The following is a 27,002-nucleotide window of genomic DNA, read 5'->3' on the forward strand; positions in this document are numbered from 1 at the left end:
GTTGAGTACGGGTATAAAAAGTCGTTTTGGTCCACAGAGGCAAGAAAAAGGTCTATTTTGTCGAGTGTGTTATCAGCTTTCCTCTCTCAGCCGAAGCCATCACTGCTCAAATACGAAGACGAAATATCAGCCGAAGTCGAAAGCTTATGAAGATAAGCTTTAAGCTTCCCAACAAAGGTATCGAGATCCATAGCTCGAGAATATAAAGACAGTTTCGTTTGAGACTTTCTAACATTGAGTTGGGGAATTCACTATCATATCTAAGTACTAATATAAGTTCTGTTAAATAAAAACATCCTTTTTTAAAAACCTACTTTTGAAAACTGGAATTCTTATTATATTTATACTAGCGGACCCGGCGAACGTTGTGTGTAGAAAAAAGTATTGGGCTTCTGGAGATCCCGACAACCTCCTCAACCTAACCTAGTTTAATAGGTTGGAATCATGAACGGCGCCCCTAAATTAGGGCAAATGCAAATGCACCCTCTTTTGCACTGCGCTGCTTCCGAACATACTCCGCCCGTTGAAGATCCTTTAGATCCTTCTCTGGCAGCCATGTTGTTCAGCTGTTGCTGTGAAACTATGCCCGACTCGATGAGAGGTGCCATTACTCCAGCGAGGGCGACTTTAGAGGTTTAATATAAAACTTGCGAGACTGAGGCACCTCTCCTGCAACTATTCATCCTAACCTGGGTTCTTGAAGGCGCGGTAGCTCAGCATCCAATAGTGTCCAGACACCGAAAAATCTGACTCTTCCTTCTGTGCCTGAAACTGTTGAGAAGAGATGAGATGAGATGCACCTATGATCCAGAATAAAGCTGGGCACGGCATGGAATCATTGTACCAGAGCGATTCATCACGCTGAACACGGCTGGTTGCGAGTAGACAGCGTTTTTGTCTGCTATTTGTGTACATATCGTTCACGTGCTCCATACTATACAACAACGAGCATTTCTCCACTTGGCATGGCTCTAGCCATGTCTCGTCACAAACAGCGGAGTGGCAACGGATCTACGCCGTTCGGGAACAAAAATCAAACTGATATACGCAGAGACACCGAACCATGGCTCTGGCCACGTTTCTCCTCACAATAGCGGTGCGTCAGCACCCCGGAAAATACAATAGCAACGCACGCAATTATTAAAATTAAGAACTCTCGATCAACAACTCTACCCATTCTGCATTATTTCGCAATCAGCAAAGATAGCACAAAATGCTCGGTCACTCACCTCCTGGCGATCTTAGGCAACCATTCGGCCTCAGGTCATCGATTTTCAGCCTAGTACAAATTATGCAAATTCGCACAGTCAACAAATCGAGTTTTTTAATTTTTAAAAAAGATTTTAGGGTTATATTGCTGTCTTTAAGTATGGGGAAGTAATGAGTATTTCGGCCAATAACCAAATTTTTTTATCGTGCACAGTACTTTTAACAGTTTCGCACAGTCGCAGTGTTAATAATGTATAAATTTTTAAAAATATAATATTCAACAATTTTAATTAATCATACATCCCACTGATAAATATTTGAGAATATGAATTAGTTTGACAGTAGACAAATCTTGTAATTTGTATCCAAAATGGAATATAATTATATGACACTTACTTGTCACATTAGCAAGATGTCCCTGAGCCTTTAGCTGTTCCTCTTCAGCTCTAACGAAGTACATCAATATATATCCGACACCAAACATAAATCCAATGGTTCCTAACAGCGAAAAAGCAGCAAAAAGGTGCTCGTCCTCTAAATTTTCAGATAAATAGTCAACTAAATATAGTAAGTGCGTTATCCATTTACTAAAAATTCCTTGAGAATGCTCGTCCAACAATTTCTGAAATTTAATTAATATTTAATTTTAAAGCTTATATGAAAATATGTGCAGTGACATACATTACCTGAACAAAAGCTTTCGTAGCTTAAAGCTTCTGATGCCTTTAATAGTTTTTGAATTTTGTGAGTGAGTCCTTTTTTCGTTTTATTTATTATGCTTTCAGTTGGAAGAGTAGAAATAAGTGTAGCATCCTGTTTAGCATCAAATACCCATTCATATTTCACGCGCGTATTATCACGACGCCAAATAATAACAATTTGTAGAAGGTTTTTGGCAAATGATCCTTTTGATAAAGCATTTATAAAATTTGGCTGTCTTTCCTGGAAGTGGTCGGGATAATTTCTTTGTTATGTAAATTTTGTTAAATTCAGAAAAAATTGTTCATGAAATAATACAAAATGGAAACAGCTAATGAGCTATTTCAGTAACGTATGTAGTGCGATCTAATTATTAAAAAGTCGATGATTGTTGAATATTAAATTGTTCGATATGCGAAGTTTATTATGCGATACAGAGAATATGAGGATAGAAAATGGTTGGAGTCAGCATTACGACGACTCAAGACGGGGTCAGATTAAAGGCGCGGGGGGTCGGTTCAAGACGATGTCTTGTTGAAGAACTTTTCGATGTGCAATAGACGATGTGCAAGAAGAGAGTGCTAGATCAAGACTTATCAAAGGCCAGGCGGGCCGAATTTCCCTTGCCCTAATGTCAATGGGAGACCGAGAGAGCGAGAGTAAAAGCGAAGGAAAGAAAGAAAGGCAGATGAAGACGAGAGAGACCGGCTGCATAGGCTGTTGCTGTGTGGGAGCATATACATGTACATATGTAGATGATAATGTTAAACAGTGGGTGGTGCAAGTGACAAAAAATAATACGATTTACTGTACCACTATGATTTGGCCATAATATAGACAATATATATAGTTTTAGCGTATTTTTTAAATTTTGCATGCCACAGATTTTCGTCCTTTGCAGGGGCGTAAGGGGGCGGGGCGAAATTTTGAAGTACACTTGTAGCAGTGTGATATCACATGAGACTGGAAACAAAATTTGGTTCCTCTATCTTTTATAGTCTCTGAGATCCATGCGTCAAACAAGACGGACAGACGGACAGACAGACATGGCTCTATCGACTCGGCTATTGATGCTGATCAAGAATATATATACTTTATGGGGTCGGAAACGTTTCCTTCTCTGCGTTACACACATCCACTTTTACCTCAAATCTAATATACCCCTTAACTCTTTTTTGAGTACGGGTATAATGAAGAAATTAATTTTCAGTTGCTTTCCCCACCTACTTCAGCCAGAAATCCGCTACTCATTCTCTTTCTCGCTCGCACACTCTGCCGGTCCCAGAACTTACACGTTCCTTCTCGTTTTAATGAATATTTAACCAAAAACCAAAACCCAAACATGAAACAAAAAATTTTAAGTAAATTTCATAATTTTATTTACTATCAAAGAATAGAAGAAGGGTGTGTACGCTTGAAAAAAACAAAAAAAAATGTTGATCAAATTTTTGCCCAGCCTAATAGATACATATATATGTACTTCTTTACTGTGGAAGCTATATGACAGTGTTATCCCAAAAAATCCTACTGAATTAAGCAAAAGTATACATTTGTGAAATTTTAGTTGGGATTTATTTAGTGATCTACTTAAAACTGTAGTGAAAACTGTACCTATAGTATTTCATCAGTTAAGAACGACTTTTTTCGTATTTGCCGCGAAAAAATAGATTTTTTTCTGACGTAGTAGGCGAAGTCGGAGATCAGTTCTAAGCTCGAGATATCGACGAAACAATCAATTGAGTTATTTGTTTGACTTATGCCTGCTAATAGACGATTAAATAATAAAGATAATAAAGATAAAGATAAAGATAATAAAGATTAAGTAATAAAGAGTCCGAATGTCCGTTATTATCGAACTAAATCGCACCAACATTCTGTATACCCTCTGTTAAATCTCATAACCAAAACAATGCAGTCTTTCTCAAAACGCGTACATCAGAAACGCCAATATTTCATTAAAAATACCGCAAAAAATCATAATTTTTACATTTCAATGTATATATCCCAGACGGTAAGCTAAAATCACAGAGTGTTTGGGCTTACCTTGTAGCTCCGATGATCCTATTGGGCTTTGAGGTGGTTCAGAGGGGGCCTAGCTGAGGCCACCGGACGGGTCTCAGGTTGCGGATAGCGAACGGCCTACCCTAGTGGGTAGGTCAGCTGCGAATAAGCGGGCATCCCAAAGAGTAGCAACTAAGTTGGCTCTGAGGGAGTGTACCGAAATAAGCAGTCCCGGACAGCCAGCGGGTGTTCGCGACGCAGCAACACTGACGATGCGCTTGTGGTGCCGCCTCTCATTAAGTAGCTCACACAATCCCATCCCTACACAATACCTACCCACATCCCAGCCCCAACACTCACCTCACACCGGGCCGGACTAAGGTGTCACTCGACCCGTGCCAAGAGTCAGCCTGGCTGGGGGCCCGGTATAAAACTAGCCCAGTCGTGAACGGAGAGCTCACTTGGCAGCCCCCTGTTCTAAATTATGCCTTACCCGGGTAACGCAGAGCTCTGCCGGGGTGGACCGTTCCCCTTCTCTGCAGCTCGTGGGATCTATATGGAAAAATACGAAAATATAAACAACAACAAAAACAAAAACGAGAGAGGCCCTTCCAAATGCCTGCAGGGAGAAATCCCAAGCGGGAGAAGGCAGCGGCCCAAAGGCCTGGCCCGATCCGCTCAGACGCAGGAAAGACCTGCACGGTGAAGGACGCGGGTATGAATCCGGGGTGGGTCCCATCCCAAACCTGGGATGGGTGGAAAGCCAACACCAAAAACTGATACCATGGTAGGGCAGCTAAGCAATATTGCGGCTGCTCAACCTTCCGGTGAAGCGGCGGGTGATGGCTTACCAGTGTCCAACTAATCCCAGGAAAGCCAACTGGGATACATATAGTGCAAAAATGGAGGAATTACTTCCCCCCTAGCCACAAAATGCCCGGACACACAAGACGATCTTAATCGTCTTGTGGACAATTTCACGGAAGCTTGCAATAAGGCCTTCATGGCAGCTTGCCCCTCAACCAAACCAAGAGGGAAAAAGAAACCCCCCTGGTGGTCTAAACATATAGATACCCTCCGGAAAGACTGCAGGACTCTCTTTAACAGAGCCAAAAGCAGCAGCGAGGAAGCGCACTGGGAAAATTACAAAAGTAAGCTAACCCTATACAAAAAAGAAACAAGGAGAGCAAAAAGGGCCTCTTGGCAAAAATTTTGCTCCGAAATTGAAGACACGTCAGAAGCCGCAAGGCTACGCAAGATCCTGTCAAAAACATCCCCTCGGTTGGATATCTCAAGAGAACGGATGGTACGTGGACAAACTCTAGTGAGGACTCCCTACACATTCTACTCGATACTCATTTTCCTGGGTGTACGACCATCGAGCCGGCAGACACCCCAAGTGAAGGCCGGAAACCTCGATGGTGCACATCCTCACAAAACGGAATATTAGCTGGGCAGTAAACAGCTTTAAATCCTTCAAATCGCCTGGCCCGGACCAAGTCATTCCGGCTCAGTTACAAAAAGCCGGGGACATGGCCATCAACTGGCTGCAAGGTATCTTCAGGAAGATACTGACAGTGGGAAAAATCCCCCGCGCTTGGCTAAAGGCTAAAATAGTCTTTGTCCCCAAAGCAGGGAAACCCTCACACACAACCCCAAAAGACTTCACACCAATAAGTCTATCGTCCTTTCTTCTCAAAACCTTTGAGAGACTAGTCGGGCTGCAGCTAAGAACAACCATAAATCCTCAGTGGCTGTCAGGCGGCCAACATGCCTACCGAAATGGAAAATCCACGGAAACGGCACTCCATGAAGAAATCTCGGCGGTAGAGAAATCTCTACACGTCAAAGAATACTTCTTAATCGCTTTCCTAGACATTGAGGGAGCTTTTAACGTCATACCAGGAGCCATCACAGAGGCCCTGACTGACCTGGGAGTGGATCGTCACTTGGTGATGCTCATAGATCAATTGCTCACATGCAGGACAGTGACATCATCAATGGGATCGTCCACTCAGTCTAGGTATGTCAACAGAGGCACCCCGCAAGGTGGTGTCCTGTCTCCCCTTCTATGGAACATAGCAGTCAATAAGATACTGTGTGACCTGGAAGGGGGGGGGGGCTGCAAGGTGGTAGCATACGCGGACGACGTTGCCATTATTTTCTCGGGAAAATTCCCTCAAACACTCTGCGATCTAATGACCGCAAAGCTCGCGCGACTGTTAGAATGGACAGAGTCGCGTGGACTGGGAGTTAATCCCTCTAAAACGGAACTTGTGTTGTTTACAACCAAATAAAAAATCCCGTCCCTCAACCCCCTAATACTAAACGGATGCAGGCTCTCCTTCAGCGACACTGCCCGTTACTTAGGGTTGGTAATTGACAAAAAGCTTGGCTGGAACCTGAGCATCAAAGACAGAGTGAAGAAGGCTACGATAGCCCTCTACACTTGCACGAAGGCCATTGGGCTAAAATGGGGCATGAACCCAAGAATAGTCCAATGGATTTACCTAGCAATAGTAAGACCAATACTGCTCTACGGAGTCGCAGTGTGGTGGCCTGCCCTATCGAAGGGGACCATCACTAAACAACTGGGCAAGGTGCAGCGTACTGCAGCCCTATGCATCAGTGGAGCTCTGAGCACAACACCAACGGATGCGCTAAATGCTATCCTATGCCTGCAGAGCCTTGACCTTGCAGGTAAGGAGCAGGCAGAAATGGCAGCAATCCGTCTTAGAGACTCTGACCAATGGATGTCACATCACACCGGTCATGCGTCCATCCTAAATGGAAACAAAATCGTCCCCACAAAAACGGACTACTGCGTTCCGAGGGAGTATACAGATACCCCCTTCGAAACAATCATCCCTCACAGAAACATCTGGCTTGAGGGACCACCTGGTCCAAAGGGAGCCATTCGAATCTTTACTGATGGCTCAAAGCTGGACAACAAGGTCGGAGGAGGAATCTACTCCGAACAGCTGAACATAAGACAATCCTTCAGGCTCCCGGATCACTGCAGTGTCTTCCAAGCGGAAGTCATAGCGATCAAGGAAGCTTTGAGCTGTCTTCAGGAACTAGCCCCTGCGGCAACTCATATAAATATCTACAGTGACAGCCAAGCTGCGATCAAACCGCTGAATGCGATAACAACAAGCTCGGCTACCGTGGCAAACTGTCGCAAATCTCTTCATGAGATGGCTTATCAGTTCGTCATCAGCCTAATATGGGTCCCGGGCCACCAGGACATTGAAGGCAACTGCATAGCGGACGAGCTGGCCAGAGCTGGTACAACAATCCCCCTTTTCCATGATAAGGAGGATATTCGTATGACAATGGCCACCTGCAAGCTCAAAATAAAAGAACATTTTAAGCGATTAATAAATGACAGATGGCAAACCGTGTCACTATGTCGCATAACTCGGCAAACATGGCCTAGCATTAATAGGAAGCGCACCGATGAGCTCTGCAAACTCAGTAGGAGTAGGTGCAGCTCAGTCATACGCTCCCTTACGGGACACTGGCTAATAGGCACACATGCAAACAGGCTGGGCGCCCCATATAACGACTTCTGTCGAAGCTGTAGAGATGAGGACGAGGAGGAGACTGTGGAACACCTGTTCTGCTCCTGTCCGGCCCTCAGTAGAAGGAGACTGCAATACTTGGGCGCTCCTTTTCTAATTGACATTTCGGACATGTCTACAATCAGTCCCAGACGGATCGCAGGCTTCATAAGGGCATCCGGATGGGATAATGGATAACATAGGGTCTCACGAGGGAGAAGGGAACGTATATGCGGTATCACAACGGGCCGAGACCGGCCTAGGTGTGTCGGGTCTCTGACAATCCCGACAGCCGCCTCAACCTAACCTAACCCTACCTTGTAGCTGTTTTAATTATTTTTTCAAAATAGCAAAGTCTTTACAACCAGACGTAAGATATTAGAGTTAGGTGAAAAAAGGAAGCGTTACCTGTGAAAAAAGCTTATAAAACCTTATAAACCTTATATAATAAATACAAATACAATTTCCTGGTTGGCCGACTGGTTGAATGCGCAAGTGAAACCATTCAACGAAGCTCTGCTGAAACTTTCTATGGGCTTCCATTGAAAACGCATTATAATTTTACACAACATGTTCTGGAGCCGCTGGTCTTCCGAATATCTGACGTTGCTGAAAAAGCGGACCAAGTGGAAGACTGTAGCCAACAACATCTAGCTTGGCACACTGGTCCTTGGTTGCTGGAAAGATTTACCGAATTAGACCCGGAAGCTGATGGTGCAGTTCGGGTTGTAACTCTCAAGACCAAGACTGGACTTTTTAAACGCAACGTACACAAGAGTTTCCCAATGCTGACCGATACAGATGAACTTAATCTTGGAAGGAGCTTCCAAGGTGGGGAGAATGTTGAAGTCACTTAATATATAAGTTAAAAGCATTTAAAGCATTTCTACATGAAGCTGTTAACTAATTTGAAATTGGCGCTAACTACATTATGTAAATTAACATAAGCGCAGTCGATAGCATCGATCCGAAATTAATGGAAATTTATGATCACTAAAATAATTTTTTTCTAAGAAACCGAAAGAGCAAGAGTCGACATCGAGCGGATCGAGGAATATCAGGAATTGTCAACGAATGCCATTGAAAAACTGTTAAAGAGACTGGGCTCGACCAGGTATATTAGATTGGTGGTAAAAGTGGATGTGGGTAACGCACAGAAGGAAACGTTCCCGACCAAATCGACGCATTTTCGCGAAAGTATCGTACGCCAAAAAACCAAATTTTACAGAAGGTTTTTTTAGACTTCTCTGCTTAAAATGGGAAAATAACGGTAAAACTCTTTAAGGTTGTATTGTTTCAGCTACCAAAACGAATGTCAACTTAATTATTAAATACATAAAATTTATTATTTTTCATTAGGGATCTGAGAAAGAAAATTTTGTATAAAGTTACCTAAAATATCTTTTGCATTTGGTTACTCTTTGATCATAATTTGTGAGCAATTTCAAAACAACAAATTGTTTGGTTGCCTGCTCAATTATAGTGTTTAATGACAGCCTTGACAAACTTTTTTTTGCGATTTTCTGTAACTAGCAAACGTAAAGTGTTTGCATTATAAGTTGAACAGATATTAAAGAGAAATCCCAATTGCCAGTTTACTAGCCAGATATCACCTTAGAAGAAGGCAAATACAAGAAGTAAGAGTAAAGTGCACGATGCTTAGAATGACATCAGACCCGTTGTTCACTTCTGACTCCACTTTGGTTTTTTGTTTTTACATATAAAAAAAATTCTTTCACTATAAGCATCGTGTGAACAAGGATTTTTATAATGATTTTTTATTTGATTAAGGAATTTCCAACCTGAAGACCCAGTTCTATGAAAAGAAATATTTTTCTTTTAGACATTAATACCATCGACACATTGAGCCCACCCTGGGGGAATGGTGGGAATTTTTTAAAGATGTGATTCACCGATTCACACTGGCACCATCCACCATCCATAAAAAACAGCTGATGCACACAATTTGGTGTGGCGGAAAATATGTTTACTTTTACAATTTAAATTAATTTTATTAATAATATTATAATGGTTGTGAATGTGATCCTGTACCAAAATATATTCTTGCACAATCTAATCATGTTGCTGGACATGAATGATGATAATGAGGCCAACATTGAAAAGGAGAATTTTTTGGAATGGATATCTGTTTTGAAAACACTGAAACGTGGTCATCTGTGACTGCTTCTACTATATCCAATCAATGTTTTAAGTACAAATATATATTCTATGTTTGTTGAGAAGCGGTTTCGGACATTTTGGGGAAAGATTTACCCGAAAACAACGAAGCGTTTTTAAAGCTAAGTTTTGTATAGCCGTATAATTTGGGCTCTTTTTCTGAGTACAGAATAGTCGGAAGGCTGTCAGCCCATAGCGTGTACAATTGCATGAGTTTTGCAGAGTATTCATAAATGAGAGGATTCCAGGGGAAATTCCAAAAGCCGAGTTTTGTGCCTGGGAGAATTCTGACATATCAGATGTTTTGTTGTTGTTTTTTACCATTTCCCTGTCTGTCATTGTTTACATTTTCGTAGTGAATTCCGATTTGTTGTGAATGTAAAATATTTATGGTTGCATTTGACAATTATCGAAAAAATACCGCACAGAAATGTGCGAATTAGGAACATCCCAGATGGATGGTGGAATAACTGGGAAATTTTCGAAACGGCAAAACTTTACGGACCAACCCCGAAATGGATGGTGGATGGTAGCCTGTGTGAAAAGGCTATAACGTTAAGGCCTGGGTCCAGCACCGCGGAAAATTCCTGCCAGGAATTTTCGAGTTATTCCGTGAGGGTGTGGAACATAGTTAACACAGGGTTGATGAATCATCTGTGTTTTGTAAAAAGAGCCAATTGTGAAATTCAACGGAAATTAAAAAAGGAAAAAGAATGAACTCTGATGATCAAGTGATTGTGTCGGTGGCGGCATATATTGTTGCACAACAAAAAAGAATAATCTCTTTTTATGTTTTGCGAAAAGTTTTGCCCCATTCACTTCAGGAATAACACTACTCGACAAAATTTAACTTTTGATTTAGGCTGTGAACGAAAATGACTTTTTCTGATAGATTTCGGGATTTAAAAATTTTTGTAGTACTTTATTATTTTTTTTATGGTGTCATTTTTTTTAAAGAATTTTTAAAATCTGATATTTTTTTCTTGTTTTTTTCAGAGGAAGTGCTTCTATTTTTCACATAACTTTAGTATATTATATCTTGTTGCATAGAACTTTGCAGTTCTGAAAAGCTGACAAACGCAGCTATAAATCCAAAAATTCAAAATTTCAAAAAATAATACCGCAAAAAAATGATGTAATTTGAATTTGAAAGCTGAATATCTTCCAGACGTTAAGCTGCAGATACAAAGTGTCTGGGTAAAATTTATAGTTGCATTGGACAGCTTTTCAGAACTGCAAAGTTCTATGCAACCAGATGTAAGATACTTAAGTTATGTGAAAAAAAAGCATTAATTTCAGGTAAAATTATTTTTGAGTTGTTTTGGTCCAAATTGACCGTTTATCCATAGATTCCGATGGGCAATAGCTTAAACGACGCCCAATTAAAGCGTCTATCTAAAACCAAAAATGTTGGCCGAGAATTATTTTTTTTTTGACAGTTTTTAAAGTAAAAATTTCGAAAAATAATACCGCAAAAAATGATGAAATTTGAATTTGAAAGCTTAATATCTTCCAGGCGGTAAGCTGCAAATTCAAAAAGTCTAGGTCGGATTTATAGCTGCGTTTGTCAGTTTTTTAGAACTGCAAAATACTTAAGTTATGTGAAAAATAGAAGCACTACCTCTAAAAATAAACAAAAAAAAAAAAACTCAAATAAGAGTTAAGGGGTATATTAGATTTGTGATAAAAGTGGATTTGTGCAACGCAGAGAAGGAAACGTTTCCGACCCCATAAAGTATATATATTATTGATCAGCATCAATAGCCGAGTCGATATAGCCATGTCCGTCTGTCCGTCCGTCTGTCCGTCCGTCCGTCTTGATGAGCGCCTGGATCTCAGAGACTATAAGAGCTAGAGAAACCAAATTTGGTTTCCAGACTCATGTGATATCACACTGCTACAAGTGTATTTCAAAATTTCGCCCCGCCCCCTTCCGCCCACACAAAGGACGAAAATCTGTGGCAGGCACAGTTTTAAAGATACGATAAAACTAAAAACGCAGTATCGTAGAGATTGCCCATATCTACCAGATTGCCAAATCTGAATCGGATCATAATTATAGCCAGAATGAAGAAATTAATTTTCAGTTGCTTCCCCTGTCCATCCTTCATCAAACAACAACGCAACTCATTTTCCTTCTCGCTCGCACACTCTGCCGCGTTCAGTGCGCGAGCAACCCCTAGCGGAGGAGATGTAGCATATGAATGGAACATGTACAATCTACATGTTAGATGTAGAATAGACATTGTATATGTAGATGCAGATATCAGATGTAGCAAAAAAATGTAAAATGTAATTTTTTTTTTTTTTTGAAATCTATAAAATCATAAGCTCAAAAATGTATATACTGACTGAGTACGGGTATAAGTAGAGTCGTGTCCGCAGAAACGACTCACACGTTCCTTCTCGTTTTTTATAAAGGTCTGTCTCCAGCACCACGGAAAATTCCTGCCATGAATTTGCTAGTTATTCCGTGAGGGTGTGGAACATAGCTAAAAAAGGGTTGATGAATCAGATGTGTTTTGTAAACAGAGCCAATTGTGAAATTCAACTGAAATTAAAAAAGGAAAAATATGCACTCTGATGATGAAGTGATTGCGTTGGTGTCGGCATATACTGTTGCACAACAAAAAAGAATAATTTTCATCTCTCTTTTTGGTTTGCGGACAGTTTTTGCATACATCTTGCACCATTCACTTCAGGAAGAATTGTAAAGTATATATTCCTGAGCTGGGCATCAGCTGTTGTCGCAGTCCACACACGGTCCCGATTGGCAACTATCGATATAAATCTGTGGATTCCGCTAGTGTTGCTGGATACACACTCCAGGAAAACGTGAACTAAAAATTCCTGTCACAGTTTTTTTTATATGGAGTTTGACAGGAATTTTCCGATTTCGCGGTGCTGGATACTATGCTTTAACACACAATTAATTACACATTTATTTTGCAACGGCTGGCAATTTATATGATGTCAACTTAAGTCTATTTTTCCTTAAATTTAAACCATTAAATGCAAAATATTATTCGAATTCAGCAATAAAACAAAAATATAATTTTCAGAAAAACTAGGTGGTCAGAATTTTCTTCGAACTGGAACACGCCGAGCATTGCTAATGTATGTATATACACCAGGGGTCGGCACACAGACTCACACTTTTTTTTTGGTGCGTTTGTGTTCGAAAACAACAGACACGAAGTCAAATACGTTACTTATTTTCTCTGCCGCTGCGAAAGCCGAAGAATTGTGCATAGAGCACACGAATGCTTCTCTGGCGCTGAGGCAAGCGAGCAGAATATGAAGCCGTTTGTGCATAGCCCGAAGCATGTGTCTCTGCCGCGACGTCAGCAGAGCAGAATTTTCTCTGCCGCTACGTCATCAGGCAGAATAACGAAACCACACGAAGTCTTTATGCTGTACGTGTGCCGACTGCGCTGCCCGAAATTTGTTTCTATGCACAGTGCATACGACGCTGCCGGCCTCTGATATACACATACACGAAAAATTATGAGTGTGTGTAAAACCGGTTTTGCTTGAGGTTTCCAGGTTACGTAGATGTGTGTGTGCCTCGTATTCTCACGTATTATGCGTGTATTTATACCCGTACTCAAAAAAGAGTTAAGGGGTATATTAGATTTGTGGTAAAAGTGGATGTGTGCAACGCAGAGAAGGAAACGTTTCCGACCCCATAAAGTATATATATTATTGATCAGCATCAATAGCCGAGTCGATATAGCCATGTCCGTCCGTCCGTCCGTCTGTCCGTCTGTCCGTCTTGATGAGCGCTTAGTTCTGAGAGACTATAAGAGCTAATGAAAACAAATTTGGTTTCGAGACTCATGTGATATCACACTGCTACGAGTGTATTTCAAAATTTCGCCCCGCCCCCTTCCGCCCCCACAAAGGACGAAAATCAGTGGCAGGCACATTTTTAAAGATACGATAAAACTAAAACGCAGTATAGTAGAGAATGCCCATATCTACCAGATTGCCGAATCTGAACTAGATCGGATTATAATTATAGCCAGAATGAAGAAATTAATTTTCTGTTGGTTTCCTCTCCTTCTCCAGCACTGCCTACGCTACTGATTCTCTTTCTCGCTCGCACACTCTGCCGCGTTCAGTGCGCGAGTAACCCCTAGCGGAGGAGATGTAGAATTTAAATGGTACATGTACAATCTACATTTTAGATTTAGAAAATACATTGTTGATTTAGATGTAGATAACAGATGTAGCAAAAAAATGTTTTTTTTTTTTATTTTTATTTTTTAAATTCTAAAAAATCATAAGCTCAAAAATGTATATACTGACTGAGTACGGGTATAACTAGAGTCGCGTCCCCAGAAGCGACTCACACGATCCTTCTCGTTTTATTTAGGTTTTGATGTTTGAAATTTTTGGTTTATTTTTCGTTCTGAGTTTTCATACCATACCCTTTGCCTTCGAATTTTTGACAATTATAAGACTTTTTGTTCGGCTAAGCGCCGGCCCATGGCAGCACAAAGAGTAGTTGATCATCTCTTAATCTAATGTCTCTCTTTATAACCGTTTGTTTGCTTGTACTTATGCTCTTGCTGGTGCGTTGCTCTTTCTCGGCATTAGTCAGCCGCTGTGGGGGAGGCTCATCAGAAAAAGCAGAACACACTTCAAATTCGATCATCACCGTAGTAAAACGTTTGGCTGTCTGGCACAGTGACCTGCCTGCCACAGAGTTCTAAACTAACCCTAACATAAACATATCAACTTCAACAGTCTTGAACCGGCCCCCGCGTCTTCAATCGACCCATCATTAACTCTCGTCATTAAATTCGCACACCTTTCGCTAGTTTCGGATAATACATATACATTAACTTAAGTAAAATAAATTGTGAATATATTAACTGAACAATCATCGTCTCTTAAATAATCTTGCAAAACAACGCTACTGAAGAAGCTCAGTAGCTCAACATTTGGTGACCCCGACGTGATATAAACATAAACTCTTTAAATTGTATCACAAAAAACATTTTCGTTGGATAAATTCGCTTTGAACCACGGTGTTTCGGTTCATCGTTTGTGCACAAGCAACAGAAACGGTTCTCGCGTCATCTGCTTTGCGGTCTGCTTGCTTGCTGTTGTTTCGTTTCGGTTTCGTGCTCTCAGTGTGCATGCCTTTGTTGTTGTCGGATGCACAAGTGCAGTGCGTTTCAAACTGTTAGCTCTCACTGCTGCTCTGTAAAACTGCAAGACTGTGTGTTTTTAAACGCTGCGATCGATTGTACAGTTCGTGTAAAACTGTTCGAGGTTATTCACCGGCTGTTAACCTCTACACTCTCTCAGTGACTCTAAGCCCAGCTTTTCTATTGAACATACACGATGGCTTCTAATAGCACCCCCTCGATCTTGCCCCCCTCACCATTGTTCGTCGATTCGGAAGCTGCATTCTACAAGCGCAAGGTGCAATCCATGCTAGGGGCGGCACGGAGAATCGAAACGGCCGTCGGCAAGGAGAGGATTGGCGAGCTCAGTGAGGAGGAGCTGAACGTGAGGCTGAAGCTGCTAGCGGATCTTGTAGCTTCATTCAACGAGCACCATAATGCCCTGGAGAAGATTGATCTCGATGAGATCGGTAGTCCCTTGAGGGATGAGTTTGACGAGTGCATGGTCATGCTGGAGATTCGCATGAAGCGAGAGTTAAACAAGCGGCAGCCCACAATGCTACCATGTTCAACAATGCGGGCGGACCATGTAGGAGAGGCCCCAACTACGGTCGTCGTGCAAAGTCGGCCACGCCTGCCGGAGTTGAAGCTACCTGAGTTCGGTGGGGGCTACGCTCAGTATTCCTCGTTTTGGGGCATGTTCTCCTCCATTATAGATAAGGACCCTGACCTTACGAATGTCGAGAAGCTGCAGCATTTACGATCATGCCTAAAGGGACCAGCGCTGGACACGATCTCGTCGCTGGAATTTAGCCACGCCAGCTATCCTATTGCTCTAGATTTACTCAGCAAACGATTTAATAACAAGCGTCTCATCTTTCAGGCACATGTCACAGACATTCTGAGCTTGCAGCGTGTCGAGGCCTCATCTGTTTCCCAACTACAGGGACCGTAGTTGGATACAGTTAATGCCAATCTGCGAGCGTTACAAAGTATGGGGACAAAGGAGCAGATTGCTGACTGCATCCTAATACACAGCCTACTACAGAAAGTGGACAGCGCCACACAAACCAAGTGGGAGGAATGCTCGTCGTTGGACAGCATACCCTCCAGCCAGCAATTCGCCACGTTTCTGGAGCAGAGATGCCAGAGGTTGGAAACCCAAGAGCACGCAAATGATATGTACACCCAGAGCAGTCGGAAACACTGTCTAATCGCAACCAGCTCCAAGGTCTGTACATTCTGCGGTGATCCAGGACACTCCATTTATGCGTGTTCACAATTTGGGAATCTTTCCGCTCAACTTCGGCTTCAGGAAACTAAGAAACTAGGATGGATAATTGCAGGAGAGGTGTCTCAGTCTCGCGCATCAGATCCACTTTCTCCTGTGTTATTTTCAGTTAACCAGTCTAAAGTGCCCCCTCGCACGAGTATTGGACCTCTTCGTCGAGTCAGGCATGGTTTCCGGAGTGGCTATACTAAAGACGTCACCTGGATCAACAAAGGAAATGTGGCTGCCAAAGAAGGATGTTAAAGACCCGTGCTCTTCAACGGGGGGAGTATATTTAATGACGAGAGTTAATGATGGGTCGATTGAAGACGCGGGGGCCGGTTCAAGACTGTTGAAGTTGATATGTTTATGTTAGGGTTAGTTTAGAACTCTGTGGCAGGCAGGTCACTGTGCCAGACAGCCAAACGTTTTACTACGGTGATGATCGAATTTGAAGTGTGTTCTGCTTTTTCTGATGAGCCTCCCCCACAGCGGCTGACTAACGCCGAGAAAGAGCAACGCACCAGCAAGAGCATAAGTACAAGCAAACAAACGGTTATAAAGAGAGACATTAGATTAAGAGATGATCAACTACTCTTTGTGCTGCCATGGGCCGGCGCTTAGCCGAACACCCTGTATTCAGCGTGCGACGTGCAACTTTGCTGTTCCTTGCATTTTCTCAGAAGTCGAGAAATGGGCAAATCGGAAAAATGATTTCCAAATTTTTGCGGGAGTATGACTCTAAAATCTGTAAATCTGTGTGTGCCATGGATTCTCACATACTGTGCTTGAGTGGGTTCTACAATTTATGGCCGTTTCCTTTTTCACCTTTGTTTTGAGGGTGCAAACTTGTGGAGCAGCAGCCCGCATGGGCTGAGTGGGTGGGTGTGGTCATGGGAAATAAATAAAATATAAAATAAAAAGCTGTTATTGGTTTGATTCATTTGAAATTGCACAATGAATATTGTACAAATGCCGTCGGCTTTCTACTTTTCAACTTTGTCAATAAATTTATACTTCTCATATATTTATTTGCATTTCCTTGCATATATACATATATAGAAAGATATATGTACGTATATTATTTTATCGTAATAAAAAGTTCTCTGAAAAATATATATAACCAATAACAGCTTTTATTTTGATATTTTACTAGTGGGAAAGCCCCCTGCTTACTCGCTTCGCTCGTTCACCAACCCCCAAAGTCTTCTATATAATTTAATATATCTTTACTAAAAAGTTTTTGTATTTGAATCATTTCATTCATATCCATAAAAAACATAGTGTATAATTTCCATTTAATCGAGAGTCATTCACATCCGCATTTTGAATTTAAAATACAGTCATATGGCTGCCTTTATTCACATAATTGCAAATAAATTTGATAGATTGCACTGAACTGCAGAACGATTGTCAATATCAATGTCTACGTTGTTGATTATTATCACGTCCACCATGAAAGTAAGTATGTTCTTTATTTATATTTTTACGTATTTATATCCGTTTACTCATTTTTTTATTCCAACATAAAAATATAATAGCATATAAGCTATACAAGGTTATACAAATTAACAGTTCTACTGATATTATGCGGCAAGCTTCTTCAAAAAGTGTCATAATTCTTAAAAATTAGAAGGCAAAGGGTATGGTATGAAAACTCAGAACAAAATAAACCAAAAATTTCAAACATCAAAACCTAAATAAAAAAACCCCGCTTATTACGTGAGAATACGTGGCACACACACATTTACGTAACCTGGAACCTCAAGCAAAACCGGTTTCAGAAACAATCATATTTTTTCGTGTCCGTTTTTTTTTTTTAATGGGAAAACAACGTGTTAAAAATTAATAGTAACAATGATAGGTTGGAAGGGGTGGTGTGGGGGGGGGGGGGGTTTTGGTGTGGGTAGGCACGGGTGTGGGTGAATGGTTCCGTTACCGCGGGACTGCCGCTAGGCATTACTTCGCGGTGCGGACTGTGTGGCAGCCGTATTTCCGGTCCGGCTGCGCTCCAGCCTGCGCAGCTCCTTCATCACGCATGCTGCCATGTTGGCGACTGCTAGCATCTGCTCTGTAAGGATGTCAACGTTGACTTCCGCTAGCGTCCGCCCTAGCCTCGCTGACTCTTGCCAGAAGCGGGGGCAAGAGAAGAAGAGGTGACCACACCGGCGATGAGCTGTCTGCTGCGCTGCCGTGGTCCTCCAGTGTTGGCCATCATCCTGCTTATGGCCGCCGTTGCTGTAGCTGCCTTCGCGCTGGCGTATTCCAGGTCTGCTTTGAAGTTTACCCTGTGGTCTACCATTACCGCTAGGTACTTTAGGACTGGTTTGGTCCGTATTGCGACGTTTCCTACCCTCACGCATGCCTATTCTACTTTCTTCCTGCTACTTATTAGCACCGCTTCCGTTTTTCTTTCGGCCAGGGAAAGTCTGTTCTGTGCGAGCCAGTCTACTATCTTCTTGATGGCTGCGTTGCAGTTCGCTTCTGCCTCTTGTACTCCCTTCGCTACTGTAACGAGCGCTATGTCGTCAGCGAATCCGACGAGCGTGTACCCATCTGGTAGTGCAGCCGCAGGATATCATCGGCCCTAGGACCGAGCCCTGTTGCACACCGCCGGTAATGGTGTATATTTTCGCTCCCTCGTCCGTGTACGCGGTCCGTGAAGTAGCTCCTCAGCGTCCGTGTAAGGTACTGCGATATGCCCCTCCGAGTCAAAGCCGCGAGTATACTGCTCCAGCTGGCTGTATTGAAGGCATTCCGCATATCTAGCATGCATACCAGGCAGTATTTCTTCGTGCCTCCAGCCCATCACGTTCTGCAATGGCTTCTTTGGGCAGTCTGGTGACCATCTCAATAGCGTCTATGGTGCTCCTCTTCTTCCGGAATCCGTACTGGTGAACGGAGAGGCCCTGTCGCTCTGTCAGTTCCGCCTCGAGTCAGTTCCATACCAGTCTCTCGAATATATTCTCCATGCCATCTAGCATGCATAGTGGTCGGTATGCCGATGGGTCGCTTAGGTCCTTGCCCGGCTTGGGTACCAGGACAAGCCTCTGGCGTTTCCAAGCTCGTGGTACTCTCCTTTCCGCTACACACTGGTTATGCATTCTCGTGAATGCTTCCGAGTGGGCGCTAACTAGGCATTTCAGGGCCGCGTTGGGGACTCCATCGGGGCCTGCCGCCTTGCCGTTCTTTAGATTGGCTGCTGCCTTCAGCACCTCTCTCACCTTAATGATGGTGGCTGCCTGATAGACGTCTTCCTCGCAGTCCTCATCTTGAAGTGGTGGCTGCCAGGGAAAGAGGGCGTCGACTATTTCCTTCAACTGGGTAGGGCACTTGGGCATAGGTTGTCTATTGAGCTTTCCCATGACCAGCTTGTATGCTCCCGCGAAGGGTTCGGCATCTGCCGCATCGCAGAGCTCCTGGAAGCTTTCCGTTTGGTCTTGATTGCCACTCCGTTGCAACCAAACTGCAGGGTGCCTGTAGATCGCTGGTAGGCGCGCCGGTTAGCGCAGCACTCCCTCCTGACTTGCGCGATGTTCTCGTTCCACCATGGTACTGGGCGCAGCCTGCGTTCTCCGATCTTCCTTCCCTCCATGGCTGCATCACATGCCGCTATGACGGTCCTTGAGATGGCGCTCGCACATGCTTCGGCGTCCCCAGTGGCTGTTAGGCTTTCTGCTGCAGAGAGGTACGCGCCTCGAGTGTTCCTTCCTTGTAGCCTGTCTGTACTGCTCTTTGGCTCCTGGCGGTGTTCCTGGGTCTCTGCGTCCGTCAGCACCGCTAGGTGGTCGCTATGTGTGTACACGCTCAGCACTTGCCACTTGGAATGGCATGCGATCTCAGGGCTTGCAAAAGATAGGTCGATGATAGACTCATGACCTGCCTTGCTATACGTCGGGGCGCTTCCTGTGTTTAAGAGGCAAATGTTTACGATTGCGAACTCGTCCAGAAGCGCTGTCCCTCGAGCCGTATTCCTGGCACTACCCCAGGTCGTGGCCCATGCGTTGAAATCGCCCGCTATTAGGACCGGGGATCTGTCTTGGGCATCGCTGGCGAAGTAGCGGATTACTGCCTCGTACTCCTGTTGCGTGTGTATACAGCTGTATACATAAATGCCATTGTGCTTGGCTCTTGCGTAGCCCACCTTTGATGCTCTGTGCGTGAGCTGGTCTGGTTGGGACCCGCAGCTCCAGATTGCCGCTCCACCGTCTGAGCTTTGCAGCCAGACTCCGTCGTGTTTGCTCGCATACGGCTCGCTAAGTATAGCTAGGTCTATATTCTGCTCCAGAACTGTTTGAGCCAGCAGGTCCTGAGCAGCTCGGCAGTAGTTGAAGTTAAGCTGCAGTAGCTTAACCATCAATCAGCTTACATATGGCCTTCTTGTACTCGGGACAGGCGCGGCTGAGGACCGAGTGGGCTGCTGAGCGGGTGCCTTCATGCTTGCCAGGGCATAGTAGGCACTTTGGTGGATTGCTGCACTGGTTGTGCTTGTGCCCCTCTCCTCCACAGTTGTAGCAGGCGTTTCTTGTCACGGGGCGCTTGGATCTGCACCTGGTTGCGGTGTATCCGTAGGCCATGCACTTTAAGCACCGGGTTGGCGCTAGCCGTCGTCGTATGCGGCTCACCACCCAACCGATTCGCACCTTGCCAAGGTCGAGGAGCTTCTGTGCGATGGCGGGCTGGAGATTCTGCGTGGCTACTTGTGTAGCCCCATAGGCTTTCCGCATGTGCGGGGCAACTGGTTGCGGTGGGTCGTCGCCGATCGCTGCGGCTATTGCCTCCCATACCTGCTCGCTTGACGTAAGCTCGTCAAGATCGAGGACTTCGATCGCGACTGTCTCCTGCATGGCCTTCACAGCTGCCTTGTCACCAAGCGCTTCTTATATGGCCGTCTGTAGCTCCTGGGTGGCTGGGTCGGAGGGTTGCTGCATCCTGAGTAGCAGCTCCCCAGAGGCAGTTTTCCTTATACCCTGGACCTTGCTCCTAAGAGCGTGGGTGCTGCCTTCACCAGCTTGAGGATGTCGGCGTACGTCGTCTCCTCCGTGCATTTGACCAGCACTGCGTTTGGTCTAACTGTTGTCTTGCGCTTAGCTCGTCGTCCTCTGACCTCGCTCCATTTCTGCATGGGGTCGGTTTCGGCGCTTTGCACTTTGGTCATCGTCTTTTTTTCCGGCCCTTGTCGGGTGTCGTTCTGCCTGTTTACGGGTTGCCCTTTTGGAGGCTTCCCGGGCATAGTACGATCTTTGGGTCGTGGTGTTGGTGCGTTCCTGCGGGCTCTTGGCGTCGTTTGCGTCGCCTTTGCCGCTTTTGGGTTCGTCAGGTCAGCGTCAGGGTTGTCCAGCCTGGGCAGGAGCCCTGCAGCATGGCAGTAACATTGGCATTTTCCTGCCGGTGCTATTTCCTCCGATGGCGCCTTCAGCTGGGTCCTGACCTCCACTTGCAGCTCCTTCATGCGTCCAATCATCTTTTTGATGGCCATATTAATCGACCTCTGACCCTTCTCATTCACCTGGTGCATAAGATCGTCCAATATTGAGCCCATCTCGTCGATGTCTTGGGCGCTAGTCCTGCTCCTCTTCGGGGGAGTTTTCCTCTCACTGCTCGATGGAGTGGGAGGGTCTCGCGGCCTCTTTCGGCTGTCAGCGTCTTTTGTGTCGTCCTGCGTGGACCCGCTGGCAAAGCTGCGCATCGAGCTTTGTTTCATAGGGGGCGCTGAGGATGCTAGTTGGTGTGGCGGTGTTCGGCCCATCTTCGGGGCATTTTGGGGAAATGTTTCTTGGGGCCTCCAGAATCCGTGCCCGAGCGCGGGATGTGGATTTCCACCTGGAGTAATTAAGTTATAAGAAGACATTACCATTCCATTCGCATTTTATACCTACTGCCAGGTTTTTTGCATTTTATACCTCCTGCCAGGTTTCATTACTGCCGATCAATATGATACAGACGCAGACGCTGCTTGGATTTTGTTTGGTCGGCGACACCTTTTTGGGCAGTGCATCGGCGGCCGAAGATTTCATTCCGGCTTGCTGATGTGGTCGCCAGAGCCCCGTTTTGGGGTGCACCGTCTAGGCGGTGGGGGTGGCTGTCGGTCTGCTCCATGACCTTTGTCCCCCGTTGTTCCCCGTGTGCTCTACCTTAGAATGCATCAGGGAGAAAGAATATATTCTTCGGTACTTTTGTACCGCTGCCGAATCTACTGGCGCCATCTGTTGGTGGGCTGCTGCTGCATGCGAGTGCTCCGCCCTCTGCCGGAGCTTTCCTGTAGCCCTTTTCGGTTTTCTCCGTTTCTCATCACTGTTATGCAGCTGATCAGCTGGCATGACAAGTGAATTTGCAGTGAGAGTGGAGCCGGCAAAAACAAACATTAAAGCAACAATTAAAGTGCAACAAAAAAGACGTGAAAGGCACATATAGAGAGAGAGTGCAAAGGGTGCACTCAGAGAGGATAATCCATCAACTACCCCAGGACCAAGGAAGCGGGTCCGCACTTGATCAAAACGATCCTTGCGTGTGTCCGTGTTTCGTGTCCGTGTATACACATACATTTGCAATGCTCGGCGTGCTTTTGCATCCCGTCATGAGTTGAACATATCGACAACATGCCAAATGGCTAAGCTCTCGACCCGAATGCATCAGGTAAGCTAGCTGAATGCCTCATGTCCACGACCCGATTGTCTCAGGTTTACGAGCCGAAGACCTGAGGACGTGGGACAGAACATTCAGCTGCGCTACATTTGTTGTATGAACTGGCACATCTATATACTGTATGGTTAGTGACCTCAGCCAGGGAGTGCACACTGCACGGATGTCTGAGCGAGAGAAAGAATAAGAGAAGAAACGCTGCAGCGCTGAAGGGGGAAGCTTAGCCATAGAAAATTTATTTATTTATTCTTGCTATTATAATAACACGATCTGAACCAGATTCGGCATTCTGGTAGATTTGATCATTCTATACGATACTGCGTTTTTTATCTATATCCTTATCTTATCTTTAAAATTGTGCCTGCCACAGATTTTCGTTGTTTGTGTGGAGGAAGCGAAATTTAGAAATACACTTGTAGCAGTGTGATATCACATGAGTCTGGAAACCAAATCTAGGCTACGGATGTACAGACAGACATACATGGCTATATCCACTCGGCTGTTGTTGATGATAAAGAATATATACACATTATGAGGTCGGAAACGTTTTCTTTTATGCGTTGCACACATCTACTTTTACCACAAGTATAATATACCCCTTAACTCTTTTTTGAGTACGGTGTAACGAACTGTTTCTGTCCGTCTAAATCAGCGAGGCTGGCTCAGCGGCCGACGGTTCGTTGCAACAAACACGAGAGACACGAGAGAATGCACGGATGGGTTTAATTACTGGCTGTCGGTATTTTATTGGTATCTTATACTTATGGGGGCCGGCAAAAATCCTCCAGCTGAACCCTCCCAGAGGGTGCCGGCTGGGCAATGGGCACTGTTTACGATTGCGAACTCGTCCAGAAGCGCTGTCCCTCGAGCCGTATTCCTGGCACTACCCCAGGTCGTGGCCCATGCGTTGAAATCGCCCGCTATTAGGACCGGGGATCTGTCTTGGGCATCGCTGGCGAAGTAGCGGATTACTGCCTCGTACTCCTGTTGCGTGTGTATACAGCTGTATACATAAATGCCATTGTGCTTGGCTCTTGCGTAGCCCACCTTTGATGCTCTGTGCGTGAGCTGGTCTGGTTGGGACCCGCAGCTCCAGATTGCCGCTCCACCGTCTGAGCTTTGCAGCCAGACTCCGTCGTGTTTGCTCGCATACGGCTCGCTAAGCTATAGCTAGGTCTATATTCTGCTCCAGAACTGTTTGAGCCAGCAGGTCCTGAGCAGCTCGGCAGTAGTTGAAGTTAAGCTGCAGTAGCTTAACCATCAATCAGCTTACATATGGCCTTCTTGTACTCGGGACAGGCGCGGCTGAGGACCGAGTGGGTTGCTGAGCGGGTGCCTTCATGCTTGCCAGGGCATAGTAGGCACTTTGGTGGATTGCTGCACTGGTTGTGCTTGTGCCCCTCTCCTCCACAGTTGTAGCAGGCGTTTCTTGTCACGGGGCGCTTGGATCTGCACCTGGTTGCGGTGTATCCGTAGGCCATGCACTTTAAGCACCGGGTTGGCGCTAGCCGTCGTCGTATGCGGCTCACCACCCAACCGATTCGCACCTCGCCAAGGTCGAGGAGCTTCTGTGCGATGGCGGGCTGGAGATTCTGCGTGGCTACTTGTGTAGCCCCATAGGCTTTCCGCATGTGCGGGGCAACTGGTTGCGGTGGGTCGTCGCCGATCGCTGCGGCTATTGCCTCCCATACCTCCTCGCTTGACGTAAGCTCGTCAAGGTCGAGGACTTCGATCGCGACTGTCTCCTGCATGGCCTTCACAGCTGCCTTGTCACCAAGCGCTTCTTATATGGCCGTCTGTAGCTCCTGGGTGGCTGGGTCGGAGGGTTGCTGCATCCTGAGTAGCAGCTCCCCAGAGGCAGTTTTCCTTATACCCTGGACCTTGCTCCTAAGAGCGTGGGTGCTGCCTTCACCAGCTTGAGGATGTCGGCGTACGTCGTCTCCTCCGTGCATTTGACCAGCACTGCGTTTGGTCTGACTGTTGTCTTGCGCTTAGCTCGTCATCCTCTGACCTCGCTCCATTTCTGCATGGGGTCGGTTTCGGCGCTTTGCACTTTGGTCATCGTCTTTTTTTCCGGCCCTTGTCGGGTGTCGTTCTGCCTGTTTACGGGTTGCCCTTTTGGAGGCTTCCCGGGCATAGTACGATCCTTGGGTCGTGGTGTTGGTGCGTTCCTGCGGGCTATTGTCGTCGTTTGCGTCGCCTTTGCCGCTTTTGGGTTCGTCGGGTCAGCGTCAGGGTTGTCCAGCCTGGGCAGGAGCCCTGCAGCATGGCAGTAACATTGGCATTTTCCTGCCGGTGCTATTTCCTCCGATGGCGCCTTCAGCTGGGTCCTGACCTCCACTTGCAGCTCCTTCATGCGTCCAATCATCTTTTTGATGGCCATATTAATCGACCTCTGACCCTTCTCATTCACCTGGTGCATAAGATCGTCCAATATTGAGCCCATCTCGTCGATGTCTTGGGCGCTGGTCCTGCTCCTCTTCGGGGGAGTTTTCCTCTCACTGCTCGATGGAGTGGGAGGGTCTCGCGGCCTCTTTCGGCTGTCAGCGTCTTTTGTGTCGTCCTGCGTGGACCCGCTGGCAAAGCTGCGCATCGAGCTTTGTTTCATAGGGGGCGCTGAGGATGCTAGTTGGTGTGGCGGTGTTCGGGGCTTTTTAGAAAGCCGCTGTTTCGTTGCTTGTAGATTTTCTTGCTTCGTCGGCCAAGTGTGCCACCGGCGTAGTAAGTTTTGGGGAAATGTTTCTTGGGGCCTCCAGAATCCGTGCCCGAGCGCGGGATGTGGATTTCCACCTGGAGTAATTAAGTTATAAGAAGACATTACCATTCCATTCGCATTTTATACCTACTGCCAGGTTTTTTGCATTTTATACCTCCTGCCAGGTTTCATTACTGCCGATCAATATGATACAGACGCAGACGCTGCTTGGATTTTGTTTGGTCGGCGACACCTTTTTGGGCAGTTCATCGGCGGCCGAAGATTTCATTCCGGCTTGCTGATGCGGGTTATACCGCCCATACTCGGTCGCCAGAGCCCCGTTTTGGGGTGCACCGTCTAGGCGGTGGGGGTGGCTGTTGGTCTGCTCCATGACCTTTGTCCCCCGTTGTTCCCCGTGTGCTCTACCTTAGAATGCATCAGGGAGAAAGAATATATTCTTCGGTACTTTTGTACCGCTCCCGAATCTACTGGCGCCATCTGTTGGTGGGCTGCTGCTGCATGCGAGTGCATAGAAAATTTATTTATTTATTCTTGCTATTATAATAACACGATCTGAACCAGATTCGGCATTCTGGTAGATTTGATCATTCTATACGATACTGCGTTTTTTATCTATATCCTAATCTTATCTTTAAAATTGTGCCTGCCACAGATTTTCGTTGTTTGTGTGGAGGAAGCGAAATTTAGAAATACACTTGTAGCAGTGTGATATCACATGAGTCTGGAAACCAAATCTAGGCTACAGATGTACAGACAGACATACATGGCTATATCCACTCGGCTGTTGTTGATGATAAAGAATATATACACATTATGAGGTCGGAAACGTTTTCTTTTATGCGTTGCACACATCTACTTTTACCACAAGTATAATATACCCCTTAACTCTTTTTTGAGTACGGTGTAACGAACTGTTTCTGTCCGTCTAAATCAGCGAGGCTGGCTCAGCGGCCGACGGTTCGTTGCAACAAACACGAGAGACACGAGAGAATGCACGGATGGGTTTAATTACTGGCTGTCGGTATTTTATTGGTATCTTATACTTATGGGGGCCGGCAAAAATCCTCCAGCTGAACCCTCCCAGAGGGTGCCGGCTGGGCAATGGGCACTGCATTATCCCGAATCGGGTAATGCATTGCCGCTTGCTCTGTCCGGGGTAATGCAGTGTCTAGCCAAGGCCAGGTCCAGGTCTTCCCGACCAAAAATTTGGGGGAACTGAACCATGGCCATGGCTTGAGGTGCCTGGCGGGTAGGCATAAAACGCTAGGGGGTGGTCCCCCCGAAAAATATTAACCAGCATGGACCCTCTGGGCCAACAATGGAGCGGACGAAAGATGAAGCAAGGGTTGGGATGTCAACCCAAAGGTCGGTGGAAAGCGTGGCTGCTACCACCGGCGGGCACGGGGAGGAGCAATCCTCTCTGCGTGTCGCCAGCGGCCACACCTCTGATATGACGGGAGCAGGTCATATCAGTTGCAATGCTACTGCCACAAAAACGACTCACTCCAGGTTGAGCCGCACAGGTGCCGTGGTCGATACAGACTCGGACCTGGAGAGCGTGCTCTCTGTAACCAAGACGGAGGAAG

At 45.5% G+C, this 27,002-nt stretch overlaps 1 protein-coding gene across 1 annotated transcript in view; it reads right to left on the reverse strand.

The window, feature by feature from the left end:
* Positions 1-515: 515 nt before the first annotated feature.
* The window catches only part of LOC111077095 (dnaJ homolog subfamily C member 16), a gene marked incomplete at its 3' end in the record, with an annotated part of 161,837 nt that continues 135,350 nt past the window's right edge, over positions 516-27,002 (reverse strand). The window contains exons 9-12 of the mRNA XM_041595787.1: positions 1,891-2,151; positions 1,606-1,831; positions 690-818; positions 516-625 (exon numbers count right to left, since the gene is read on the reverse strand). Coding sequence (XP_041451721.1) covers positions 516-625; positions 690-818; positions 1,606-1,831; positions 1,891-2,151 — 726 coding nt within the window. The remainder of the gene's footprint in view (positions 626-689; positions 819-1,605; positions 1,832-1,890; positions 2,152-27,002) is intronic.

The sequence above is a fragment of the Drosophila obscura genome, unplaced genomic scaffold (assembly GCF_018151105.1).
Source record: "Drosophila obscura isolate BZ-5 IFL unplaced genomic scaffold, ASM1815110v1 contig_8, whole genome shotgun sequence".
Classification (NCBI taxonomy): Eukaryota; Metazoa; Arthropoda; class Insecta; order Diptera; family Drosophilidae; genus Drosophila; species Drosophila obscura.